The sequence below is a fragment of the Phalacrocorax aristotelis genome, chromosome 8 (assembly GCF_949628215.1).
Source record: "Phalacrocorax aristotelis chromosome 8, bGulAri2.1, whole genome shotgun sequence".
NCBI lineage: Eukaryota > Metazoa > Chordata > Aves > Suliformes > Phalacrocoracidae > Phalacrocorax > Phalacrocorax aristotelis.
The window spans coordinates 43,013,316-43,025,745 of record NC_134283.1 but is presented as its reverse complement, the minus strand read 5'-3'; the positions used below and the strand labels follow the sequence as shown (position 1 = coordinate 43,025,745).

At 51.2% G+C, this 12,430-nt stretch overlaps 1 protein-coding gene across 4 annotated transcripts in view; it reads left to right on the top strand.

Annotated features, from left to right (window-relative positions):
- The window catches only part of JADE2 (jade family PHD finger 2), an 82,846-nt gene that overhangs the window by 43,981 nt on the left and 26,435 nt on the right, over positions 1 to 12,430 (top strand). For all 4 annotated transcript variants that reach the window (XM_075102915.1, XM_075102913.1, XM_075102914.1 and 1 more), the window contains one exon: positions 11,071 to 11,282. In XM_075102915.1, coding sequence (XP_074959016.1) covers positions 11,071 to 11,282 — 212 coding nt within the window. The remainder of the gene's footprint in view (positions 1 to 11,070; positions 11,283 to 12,430) is intronic.

Sequence of the window (12,430 nt, the reverse complement as noted above, 5' to 3'; positions counted from 1 at the left end):
AAGAAGAGATTTTTGTTCAGGCTCTCCAAAAGAGATCAGAGGGATTGCTGCAGTGCAGGATCTTGGGTGCATTTCAGTGCCTCTCACTCATGTAGGGGTTTCCAGACCTGGTCCAAGAAGAATGGGGCAAACCAGATGACGGTAGGAACAGTGCAGCATGCCCTGTGGAGGCATGGTTTGCAGAAGAACCAATAGATCCAGATCACACATGACTGTGCTTTGATTTCATGACCATCATCATCTCCCCTACTCATCGCTGCAGCATCTGTACTGTGGGAGGAGGTGTTGATCGGGATGGGTGTGTTGACCCTGGCTCCTCTTCCTTTGGCCACATCTGAAAACATTTCTCCAACGTTTCTCCAGCTGTACCCAACTGGGCAAGTGGAGTCAGAGGCAAGAGGATTTCCTGGTCAAAATATGTAATTCTCAGAAATGCTGGTCCTGGGTTGTCTCTCCTTTCCCAGGTGTCTCTCAATATCACAGCATAATGTAGCCTGCATCACTGCTGTTATATCACTGCACATTCTTAAAATCCATTAGTGCATTTCGGTTGAGTGCAAGTACCTGGACTTGGAATTTGACCGTTGGCACTAGAGCTTAGCATGGTCTGCTGGGCAGATTTGTTGGCACAGACACGTGCGTGTGTAGTCCTGCCAGACTGCGGAGGGCTTTTCCAGTCCTTGTTAGGTAAGGGTTGTTTGTGGTATGGCTGCTGCTACGCAGGTAAGAAAAACAACACAATAAAACATTCACCTTGTGAGGTCAGTGAAAGCTGAAACATGCCTACGCAAAGCACTACTGCTGTTGCAAAGGTCTTTCAAGAGTGGGACAAGGTGTGTTCTGGTGGTCTCATGATTTACAACCAGATTTTGTTACCATGATCTCTGAGACCTTGAGGAAGTTGTAGAGGCTACTTCTAGAGTTTGGCTAATTATCTATTATATGTATCCTGTATATTGGATTTCCCATAATCTCAGTGTTGTGGAGCCCGTAGCATCACTGCAAATCGCAGTCAGCTTTGCCCTCATTAACTGGTCCTGTATTAGCAGCCTAGCTCTGTCATTAGCACACCCAGCTTTTGAGATACTGGCAGCTGCGGTCAAGTCCTTGGGCAGAGCAGACAGGGCTCCTGGGCAAAGCCGAGTGGCTCCATCCCACTTGGGTGCCTTGCAGAGGAGCCACCCTTCCTAACACTGGGCAGCTGCCATTACTGCATCAAGAAACTGGCTTGTACTGCACCAGGCGTCCTTTTGACTCCACTGTGCTTTCACTGTATCTCCTGCGGCATTCCCCTCGCTATCTCCACAGCTGGGTGGCCGTCAGAGGTGTCTTTGGGCTTCAGAGAAGGATTATTTCTATTTCAATTTCCCCCTTGTACATATTTCATAAGTCTCTGGGAAGGCAGCAGGCAGAGATTTGGATTCTCCAGCTCAGTTGGGTTAAATTTGGCTCGCTTTATTATTATTTCTTCCAAGTATTAGGTTACAAATGCAATGTCTTAAATGGGTTTCAGATGTGGAGCTCCCGTGCTGATGGATGGAAGGTTAAGATGAGACGGGTGCCGTCGGGGCAGGGATGCCCCTGCCCCAGGCCAGACAGGAGCTGCCTGTCCCCGCAGATGCGAGCGGCCCATCACCTTCGGGCTGGCGTGTGCCAAACCCGAGCGCGCTGGGGGAGAGAAGCGGCTTCGCCAGCAGCGCTGCCTTGGGAATATGTTGGATTTAGGAGGGAAGCTTGAGCACTGTCACAGCCATACACCCACCTCCTTGCAGGCGCGTTGGGGTGGGCTGGCATCGCAGCATCCCGGCAAGTGCACCCTGAACCTGATGTCGGGATGCAGCCAGTGCTTTGCCGCTGACCCTCTGTGCAATTTTGAGCAAGCTGCAGTTTTCTTCCTCCAGCTCCTGGTCTTTTATCACCTTTTTCAAGGACGGTCCTTAGGAAGTATTTGTACAGTACCGGGCTTGCTGGGACCAGGTCTCTGACGAAGCCGCTGAGCCCATAACCAACTACAGATGGTAATAATGAACCCAGGGGATTTCAGCAGAGGCAACGCAAAGAACCTCATTGCCCATCAGCTGATTCTGGGGCCCATTTCTGTTGCTGAAAGAGCGCTGTAATTACTGGCTGAGCCTTAAACACGCTGTGGAGAGAGTAGCTTTGAAAACCAGCATTTGGCATGTGAAATCCACTGCGGATATGGCTTCAGCCCGAAGGATTCTGGTGTCTCGCCCCATCCCCCAGCCCTCCCGACCTCTCTAGCAGCGCGAGGGCTAGTGCATTTTTTCCAGTGACTTGAAAGGGAAAACATGTGGCATTGATTAATAACCCATCCCCGGCACCATGGGGAGCCGGGGTCTGGCAGGTAGGGAGCGGGCCGGGTGCTGGCGCTCCTGGCTGCGGGACCGCAGTTGCATCACCCCACACCGGCCGTGCCCGGTGCTGCCCGGGGGGCTGGACCGCAGAGGCTGCAGGGCATCAGCGCTTCTTTGGGGGATGCATTTTCCTGCCCGTGGAAGTGATGGGGTTTGGGTGCACGTAGAAGAAAGCGGTTGCAGCAGATCTATCGCTGCTCACCTCCTGGGCTGTGCCGGAGCGGAGGCTCTGCTCCCTCTGCTTCCCATATGGGAGAAGCCATGGAGCCGGGTGCATCGGGGATGGGACGTGGAGCTCATGCCCTTCACCATCCAACACAGAAGATTGCCTCCTGCTTAGGTTGGTCTGAAAGCAGTCCATAAATAGCGCTTTCTTCCGGAAGCCCTCAACATTAATGACATACTGAGATTTCCAAACCAGCTTTGCTAATCTCTTAGATCATTAACATGACTTAACTGGAGAATTGCAGCTTCTCCTCCTATTCAGAGGAGTCAGGAGTTATCTCCCAGCGTCAAGAGATATGCAGAAGTTTAAATTCCTCGTGGGTGTTTAGCTGAGCTGCTGTCACTGGGCAGTCCAGGGGCACAATGTGTCATTCCCAAAATATTTAATGACAAAGAAGGAGCCTGATCTCTGAGTGGCTCTTGAGGAGCCGTGGGGAGGAGAGCTGGAAAACACCTATGAGATCATCCATCTCTCTTTGCATTAGCGCAGCACGTTGGTCCATGTAGCACATAGCACATGCCTTTTCCAGTCCTTTTTAGGTCACCCCAGGGATGGAATTTTATCACCGAGATCAGATAAACCTCCAGATAGCTCCAGCTCTCTGCACTCTGCCGGCTCCTCTCCCAATTAGGTAGAATTGCACCAAAAAGCAAAAGTTTTTCACATAAAACAGCTTTAAATAGTTTTAAACCCCCCAGTAAGGTGCTTTGGTAGCTGTTACTGTACTCGGTAGAAATGTACTCTTTAAAGAACTTCTGTGTGCTAGAGATTAAATCAATATTTAAGCATGCCTAAATGTTTTATTGTTGCTGCTGCAATATGAGGTAGTAAAAAAAGTGGGTCTGAAGGAGTCTGAATGAAACCCCAAACCAGATTTATGAGTACACCACTCCATGCAGCACAGGTCTTTCCTTTTAGAGAAAAATCTTGGGTTTTATATTAAGATTTTATGCTGTATTTTGTGATCTCCACTAAATCCAAAGCTATTGTAGGAGCGGGGCTAGAGAGACTTCAAAGACCAAGGCTGAAAGATCCCTTTGCAGTGATCGGCACTTCATAAACACAAGGAAAATCCTCAAGAAATTGCTAAAAATGTTGCCGGAATCAATTTTGCTGAAGGCAAAGTCGAAGTTTCTAAGTATTCCCTTGACTTAATCCATATGGTGTATGCTGCTCACATATGCCCACCACAGCTTCTATCTTGGGAGCTGGAGATGTTCCTGGTATTTTATGGCAGGAACATGCAAAGGTCACATTTATTGCTTTTGAAGCTCCGGGGGGAATTCATCACTGCATACTTCAGATATGTCTGTGCGCTAATGAGATGATACCTCCCTCAGCGGAGGTGAGATTGGTCAAGTAGACGTGGAATAAGCCAAAGTTGATAGAGTAACCCCAGGGAAGATGCGCTCGATGGAGCAGAGGCTGCCATTAAATGTACGCCATGGAGAGCGGCTGCCTGCCGCCCAACAGTGCCGGGAGTCCTTGCCCAAGGCTAGCCCTATCCCACAGTGTCCTTTCAGGGTTTGGGGAGCCCTCTTTCCCCTTCCCAAGGCAGCATGTTGGCACTCCCCATGCAGGGCCTGTCCCTGTGCAGCTGCCACCCACCCTTGGGTGCCCATCACCAGGCTCCATCCTCTGTGCAGGCCACCCCAAAATCTGTCATTGAAGCTCTTCCATTATTTTAACGGCTGTGGGTGCGATTCCCTGCTGTGCTGTGGTGGCAGAGACACAGCCCCATTCCCTGCCGGTGCAGCCGCTTGGAGGGAGCCCCACGACGGGGACCACTGCCCCCTGATGTGGGGGATCCAGGGGCTGCTGTCCTCCCGCAGGGATGCTCCCCAGCCCCGGCCAGCGGGAGGATATCCAGAGTCTGTTCTTTTTGTAGTGCGATCCATTTCCTTTAACCACCAGCCCGGCATCCCCCTTTCAAGTGTCTTCCCCCCAGACCACAGCCACAAGGGACCACTCGCAGCGGTGGCCCTTCCACCCCCTTCCCCGCCATGCCCCTGCACCCAGGCTCACCCGGCTTCCTCATCGCTTGAGAAAGCTTAGCCCGTTAATAATTCAAGGTCTGTTTGTTTGGAGTATTTTTTTTTTTTCTTGTTTTGAAGAAACCCTGCCAGTTTGGAGCTGGTTTATAACATGTCTGTGCGGCAGCCCACAACAAACATCCGCACGTAGCCTGAAATCTTTGTTCTCTGCCGAGATCATAAGCTCATTGCACAAGTAATGATTTCAGCAGCAGACCGTTTTGGTGCCTGGATAGATGAACCAGCAAATCCTCTACTACTTGGCGGTATATTACAAGCAAGAGATGTATTTAATAGAGGTACTGATGTACGGCATAGAAGTATCTTGGGAACAGATTTAGGGCTGGAAGCTGTTCTCAATTACATCGCTGTTCATCTGGATTAACACCGTTGGTATCAATGGGAGGAGGATTCACCTGAGCTGCCCGTAGGCAGGTGTCACGCTCGTGCTTGCTGGTGGGCTCTTGCTGCTAATGTAGGCACTGATGTAATGCAAGAGCAGAACTCGCCTTGTAATCGGGCAAGTCAGCGAGCCCAGAGGGTAAAGAGGCACAGAAACGATGTCACTCGGAAATGATGAAGGTGAGAACCCACTGAGCAGCACGGCAGGGGTCTTGGAGAGGTGGGAGGTGGGTGCGCAAGGCTGCTGCCCTTCTCCTGGGTGACCAGCATCGCCCCAGCCACCACCTCTGCCGACACCGGCCAGGGTGCTCCCGGAGCAGTGGGAGCCGCGGTGCCCCTGCCCGGGTGAGACGCGGCAGTTCGCTGGGTGCCGCAGCCTGCCCGCCCAGCGCGAGGTGGCTGAAAGGAACGGGGGGAGGAAGAGGAGTAATTAATGATTCCAGCTCAAATAAGAATCCAGGCTAATTTTGTGTGAAAATAGCCCCAGCCTTCGAGCAAGGAAATCCAGAAATATTTTCAGGTGGCAGTTTCTTAAGTTGTGGGCAGAGGTGAAAACACCGAGAGCCTCTGGAAGGGAAAGCCCAGCTTATTTAACTCCTTATAGAAACAGACATTGCAGGAAAGCCGTGTTAATGTATAGATTAGCAGGGTCGGAAATCAGCGGGAGAAGCGTTAGACATTCTGCCTCCACATTTTTCAGCACAATCAGTTTTTATGGCAAGCCGTTGTTTTGCTGTTTCCATAAATTGCTTGCAGTAATTGCAGTAGTTTCCAGCAATAGTCAAGAGTTTTGCTGCTGGATGGAGTGAGGAGGCTTTCATCAGAAGTGCTCTAGGACAGCTCTGTCAGTGCCGAGCATTGCTGGAGAGAGACAGCAGCTTATAAAGCGGCTTCTAAAACATTTTGTCATCATCTTAAATTTGAGCAATAATTGATGTCGGTGGGTGGCAGAAAGGGTGATAATTGGTTTCTGTAAATCTTTTAAGTGCATTAGCAGGCTGTGTTTGTAACAAAATATATAGCCGTTTCACTGCGGATGCTCAGCTCGCGCTGGTTGTATGTTGCTGTTTGTTTTGTTGGTCACATTTTACATTAAGGTTCTGTTTATAAATAACATTGATAAAAGATGAATATACAATCACTCCATCTCCCGAGCATTGTGTGCCTGCAGGTGATGGGTTAGAGGTGGCTGGGGGAGCCCCAGACGGTCTGGTATGGTGTTCGGGTGGTTGTCTGTCATCCCCTGACCTTTGCAAAGGATGCTTGGGACGGGGTCCGGGATGTCCAGGGGAGCACCCAGCCCAGGACAGGGGTGGCTGGTGTCCCCACGGGTGCCTTGAGCACATGTGTGCTCGGCTTCCAGCCTTATTCAGAGGCAAACTGCTTCTCCCAAAGTGTCCTTCTGCACTGAGGTGCCTAAACTCAGTTTTAGCACCTAGCCAGTGCTTTTTATCCTCAGATTACTTCAGTTCTCCTGGCCTCTGAGGGAGGAAGGATCCTCTGCACAGCTTGCAGAGGCAGAAGCCCAGGCAGGCAGGTTAAATGGCTCGCCCAGGGCAAGCTGCAGAGATGGTCTTTGAGCTGGAAGGAGATCTTGGGAGCCCGCAGTCCCCGTGCCATGCGCCAAAACCCCTGTTCCATCAGGGAGCTGGCACCCCTTCACTCTCAGTTTTTCAAAGATACTAAGAGATAAGCCTACATCATCTCACAAGTGCTTTTCTTTAAAAAAAAAAAACAAACCAAAAAACCAGTAATTTTGCTTGTTTATAAATATTTTTACTGAAAAGTAGACTCCAAGGTTTATAGCTTGTGAATCAGCTAATGGCACAGCCTGCAGCCCTGATGGCTATTTGTTCATGAGCTGTTTTATCTCCAGGTATCTTCCACAGGGTAAAAGAATTTATTGTTTCAGTAAATTGATTTTAGTGGAGTGTGATTTAGTCAGAAATAGGTCTCCGTTTGTGAAAGGTGGCTCTCCAGCTACTTTTTTCTCCCCGCGCAGTGAGTCGGCTCACACCACGATAAGGAGTAGCTGAGAATTCATTTAGCAGAAGAATATCGCTCCTTCATGCCACATAAATTACGATATTACAGAAATAATTATAACAGAGAGCGGTGTTGTGTAAAGGAATGTGCCTGATGGTTCTTCTAGACCCGGCGCTGCGGCTTCAGTGCCAGCCCAGTGATCCCAGCTCCTTTGGGATAAAATATGTAAAATTCTGTGTTTCAGCTGCGGTATGGGCAGTTGCTCCCAAGCCTGGGGGTGCTGAGGCACATGGGGTCAGGGCGGGCGCCTTGGGAGCTCCCCGGGGATAACAGGGCTGCTGGGTGGCTGCGGAGCTGCAGGGATCGTGGCAGACCCCGATGGCAGAGATACAGGGAAGAAATATTCTGCTGGGAGCAAAGTTCAAACGAAAGGCTGGGTTCCTACATGTTTTCCCTTCCTGAATCAGATCTGGAGACCTCCTCTAGTGCATCATCGCCTGGCACCTCTTCTCCTCCTCCATTTCCAAAGCAAAGTCCCCCTTCTCTGTCGGGGGTGCTTCCTTTGGCTGGGTACCTGCTGCCTGCCTGCATCCTGGGCTGAGAGAGGATGGCTTTTCTCTGTCTGGGATGCGGTGGGAGGCAGCGCTCCCTGGGTGATAGTCCTTCCCACCACGGGGCGATGTCGGGGGTGTCCCAGGGAGGCTGCGTGGCCACATCAAAACCCATCATCGTTAACATGCTCAGTGTTAATGGGGAGCGGGTGTGGGTGGCCTCCGGGAAGGGGTGATGGGGCACACGGAGCCCTTTACACCTGTGTCAGTGTTTTGAACATGGCTCCAAATCAGTGGTGATTATTTTGGTGTGAGATTGAATTCTCACTTCTGCCTATGTCCCTCTGGACAGAAACTACGGAGAAGTTTGCAGCTACGCTGCCCTTGTCTGTGGAGGCTCAGAAAAGCTTCATTTTCTCCCCCACCTTTCATTCAAGGCCTTGGCAAACCTTAACCAGGTAAAAAAACCTTTCTCTTGGTCAGCAGGTAGAGTCCACAGTCCTGGTGATGGTCTCAGTCGTGACTTACCCCTAGACATTGCTGGATTTATTCACTGTAGCCACGACCAGTATCTGGGTCTTTGCTTTTGCTTCCCTGGGGACAATAACAGTGTCACTCGTGCATATACACAGGGAGTGTTTTGGTGGAGTATTTTTTTGGTTTCTCTATTTAGCTGGCCACGATCGATACAGATAGCGATTTCGCAGCCAAAAAAGATGACGATTTTATGAATGGAGTTTAACAGCACAAACTTTATACGATGCAGAAGGAGATAAATGGAGCACAAATGGAAAAAGCACTTCACCCCCAGGCCCCATTGTTTAGTGTTTCATAAGCGATTAATCGCTTCATCCCCATCAAGTGCAATTGTCAATTCAATAAGCTCCGAGGTATTCTGAATGGCGCTTGGCAAACGAATTCCTAATGTAATTACATCTAAATGGAGTGTGAGAGCGCGCGCGTGTGCGTGCGTGCGGGAGGGAGAGATCTATATTTTTTGATGTAACGGCATAGCAACTGCATTGCGTGTAGGCTGGTAAGGACACCCCGCTGGGGCGCTGGCCTTGCTCCGGTGCAAGAGTTTTGGGATCGGCGGGGACTTTGTCCCCAGGGTTAAGCTGGTGACAGCGGGACATCGCCGTGGATGGAAAATGCAGGAGGTGGGATGGGAGCTGGTTCTTCCCACTGGAGGTGAAATGGGAATGATGGTGATGTCAGGGTGACCCTGGTGGTGCCAGCAGGATCCCAACGCTGCGGGCAGGTCAGGGTCGTGATTCCTGTGGAAACCTCCCTCCCCTTCCTTCCTTGCGCTCCCTGCAGCTGCCGGCTCTCTGCCTGGCCTCTCCCCTGAGCACAGGGTGGCTCTAGAAAATGCCTGGGGAACACTTTAATGATCATTTTGCTTTACAGAAGAGCAGAGGGAGCAGAGCCTGAGATATTGGGAGAAAGGGAGTAACTCCAGCCTGACACTCCGGTGCCCGGGATCACAGTCACAGTTGTGGACTTGAAATGCTGACCGAGAGCTTATTTAATGCTCGCATGAAGTCATGGCTTGAAGCTCTCCATCTAGCAAGTGCAACACAGGTGGTGTATTTATAAAGGGACACCATTAAGGCAAAAATAGTGCTCTGGCTTTGTCTGTAACCCGCTCCCTGCCCTGTTGCATCCAACCGGCACGATGCCAAGAGCAAGCTAGCGGCTCCGTCCTGGCTCTGGCACGCAGGGCTCGCAGTGCCACCATACCAGCATAGGATGCTTCGCGTTGCTGAGCCCCGGCGGCCCCCCCGGGCAGCCTGTGCCAGCCTGGGGCTCTGCAGAGACCCCGTGCCCATCGCTGGGGCTGCTCAGTAATAAAACAGGTATTGTCAGGCTCCTCGGCGTGTTGCGGCACAGCAACCCTAGTGCTTGAAAGGGCTGTGATAGGGAACAGTGTTGTCTGTCTTAGATGGTATCTCAGACTCGACACAGACATGTAAAATGCCAGGCTAGATGTTTGCAGAGACTTGTCAAGCCAAGGGAAACCGTGCCAATGCGAAACATTGGGGAAGAGCTTAAAAAGGCAGACAATGGTGTGTTTGCTTGCCGAGCTCGCCTACGGGTTGCTTTCCCCCTTAACAGAGTTTTGTCAGCCAGTCCGTGGCCGTTGGGGAAAGGCGCAGCTTCTGCAAGCATCGTCCAGCCAGAGGGGCTGGGAGCGCTGCCCGGGACCCCTGCAGCCCCCCCCCCCCCCGCCCAGCCCCGGGGGCTTCTCAGGGCCCCAGAGCTCATCTGAGACAGGGATGTCACACTGTGGCTCAACAGATGCCCAGGATGGCAAATTTCTCACTGAACATTTAATTAATAACTGCTTCATAGTAATACTTCCTCAAGCCTTTTTTTCTCCTTCTTTGCTCATAAATGAGATATTTTCTCCCATTGCCTTCCAAGAGGAAAGGTGGACAGCAGCGTGGGTCAGGCTCCTCCGCTGTCTGGTGCGTTCTGGAGCATCCTGGCTGTTATCACGGATAATATAAGCAAATTAAATGCAAAGTTCAAATATCTTTTATGGCATCCTGCCGGTATCTCCGTCCCCATCTCTGTGCCTTCTCCGGTGATGGAATAGTCCTCATGGGGAGACAGGGTGCTGTGGGGGCTTAGCTCTGCCTCTTACCCTGCAGAGAACTTTGCTCCTGCTGCTGACAGATCTTTTTCTTTCTTTTTTTCCTTACCTGGAGTGACCTCACATTGTGTTTGTGGCACCAGGATCTTTGGGTGCAGGTTAGAGGCAGCGCCTTTGGGAGCAGCATTCAGCGTGGCACCGTTTCGGTGTCCCCCCCGTACCAGTGACCGGGTATCCCACTGCTGGAAGTTGCTGCTCTAAAAAAGCTTCTCCTGGTTATTGGCCTCATATTCCTGGTTGTCGCTCTAGAGCAACCTCTGGCAAAGCACCTCTGCTGCTTCTGTCTACCAAGGATCCTGGTACCCAGGGAATAAAACGAAGCACAGAAGATCTGAGCCCATAGCGGGTCTGACCTTCTGGTTACACTAAACCCAACCATGAAAAAAAAAAAAACCCTCATTTGTCCTCAGTTTCAGCCTTTGGCTTCAGTTTTACAGTTCCATTTAATTGGCCTTAAAAGGGTCAATTTTCATCTTGACAATTAAAGCATTGACTTTGTGTTGCCAAAGCTTGTCTGAGCCCTCGCTGCAGAAAACATCTTTGCAAAACTTGTCTCCTTGAACATTTAAACTGTCAGACCTAATTATCCTCATTGCTTCAGCTGAATGGGTTTCTTCCCTCTCAGCCAGCAGCAATATTTTGTTACTGTCTATGAAACATAAACTGCATCCCGAGTTAGAAGCAGCCGTTTTCTGAATCACCGCGCTTACCGTCGCCGTGGATTTGCCTCTTGAATTGCAGTTTAAAATGCTCAGCCCTTCACAAAGCGCTCCCCGAAGGCGGGTTGGCTCCTGTGCCGGAGCTGCATCAGTGTCTTTCTCTGCCTTCTGCCTTGCAGAAAAGCCCGAGCTGGACGAGATCACCCTGGAGCGAGTGCTGGAGGAGCTGGAGACCATGTGCTATGAGAACATGAACATAGCCATCGAAACGGAGGAGGGCTTGGGCATCGAGTACGATGAGGACGTGGTGTGCGACGTCTGCCGCTCGCCGGAGGGGGAGGACGGCAACGAGATGGTGTTCTGCGACAAGTGCAACGTCTGCGTGCACCAGGTGAGCCCCCGCCGCGGGGGGAGAGCGGCAGGTTTTGGCTGTCTGCACATCACACTCTACCCTCCCCTGGGTTCCTTCCATCCCCACCGTCCCCCTTTCCCTGAGCTGTAGACCCCTATTCAGCTTTTCTCATGGATTCCCAGTGTGTCTCCAGTGGACTGGGGATAACGAATGGGGTCCTGGATAGCTGGTAGACAGCAAACTTGCTTTTCTTACTTTCTTAGCCCCAACGCTTCATAAGTGCCCGCAGAAATACACAACCGGAGGTTGAAAACGGCTTCCTGCGAGCTTGCTTTCCCCTGTCCTCCTTATTCTCTGGCCGGTCATATTGTATTTTATGCCTCCTCTTCCATTATTATTCTTTCTTTACCCCATCTTTCTTTATTAAACTGCAGCTGTGGGACCTTTAGCATCCAGGGGTGACGAGCACCGTGAGTGGGACTGGCTCATGGGCTGGGAGGGATGAGGGTCTGCAGCCCTGCACTTGCTCTGCACTCGCCGGAGGGGTGGGCTGGCCTGGACCGCCAGCCTCCTCCTCCTCTTCTGCATTATACTGAGTGTAGTAGGACCTTCCCGCTCCACTAGCGCTGTCTCACATCGCAGGGTTTCTATCCCAGCTTCCCTGCTGTACAAGTGTAGGATTTCACTTTATTTTGCTGCCTGGAGGAAAATAATTTTTATTTTTAGAATAGACTGCAAATGCTCCAAGCCCTTGCTGGGGGTGTCTGTGGGCTCTTGCGCTTGGTGCTCAAGGCGGGGAGACCTTGACAAGGAGAAGGCAGCCTTGTGAGGGTCTCCTGGGTCCCACATGGGTCTGGGGAGGTTTTGCTGGTTGTGCTGTGGGGGGAGGTGCCGTGCGGTGCTGGAAAGGCAGCGGCAGCTCCTGGGCTTCACGCTCTGTGTGAAGGGTTTTGGTTTTTTCCTCTGAAGAGAGCCATTTGCTCATCTTTTGGGCAGCTTTTCCATCAGTGCTCCTGGAGGTGGGAGAGCGCTGGAGATATCTATAGTTGCAGGAGGTGGGTGTTTTGAGTGGTTTCCATCGGTGAATCAGATTCCACAAAATACCAGGACGATTCAGGGTTGGGGTTGGGGGGTTTTTCTGTTGGGTTTTGGTTTTTTTTTTAACAAGCCCATGTAGCAGTGCTAGG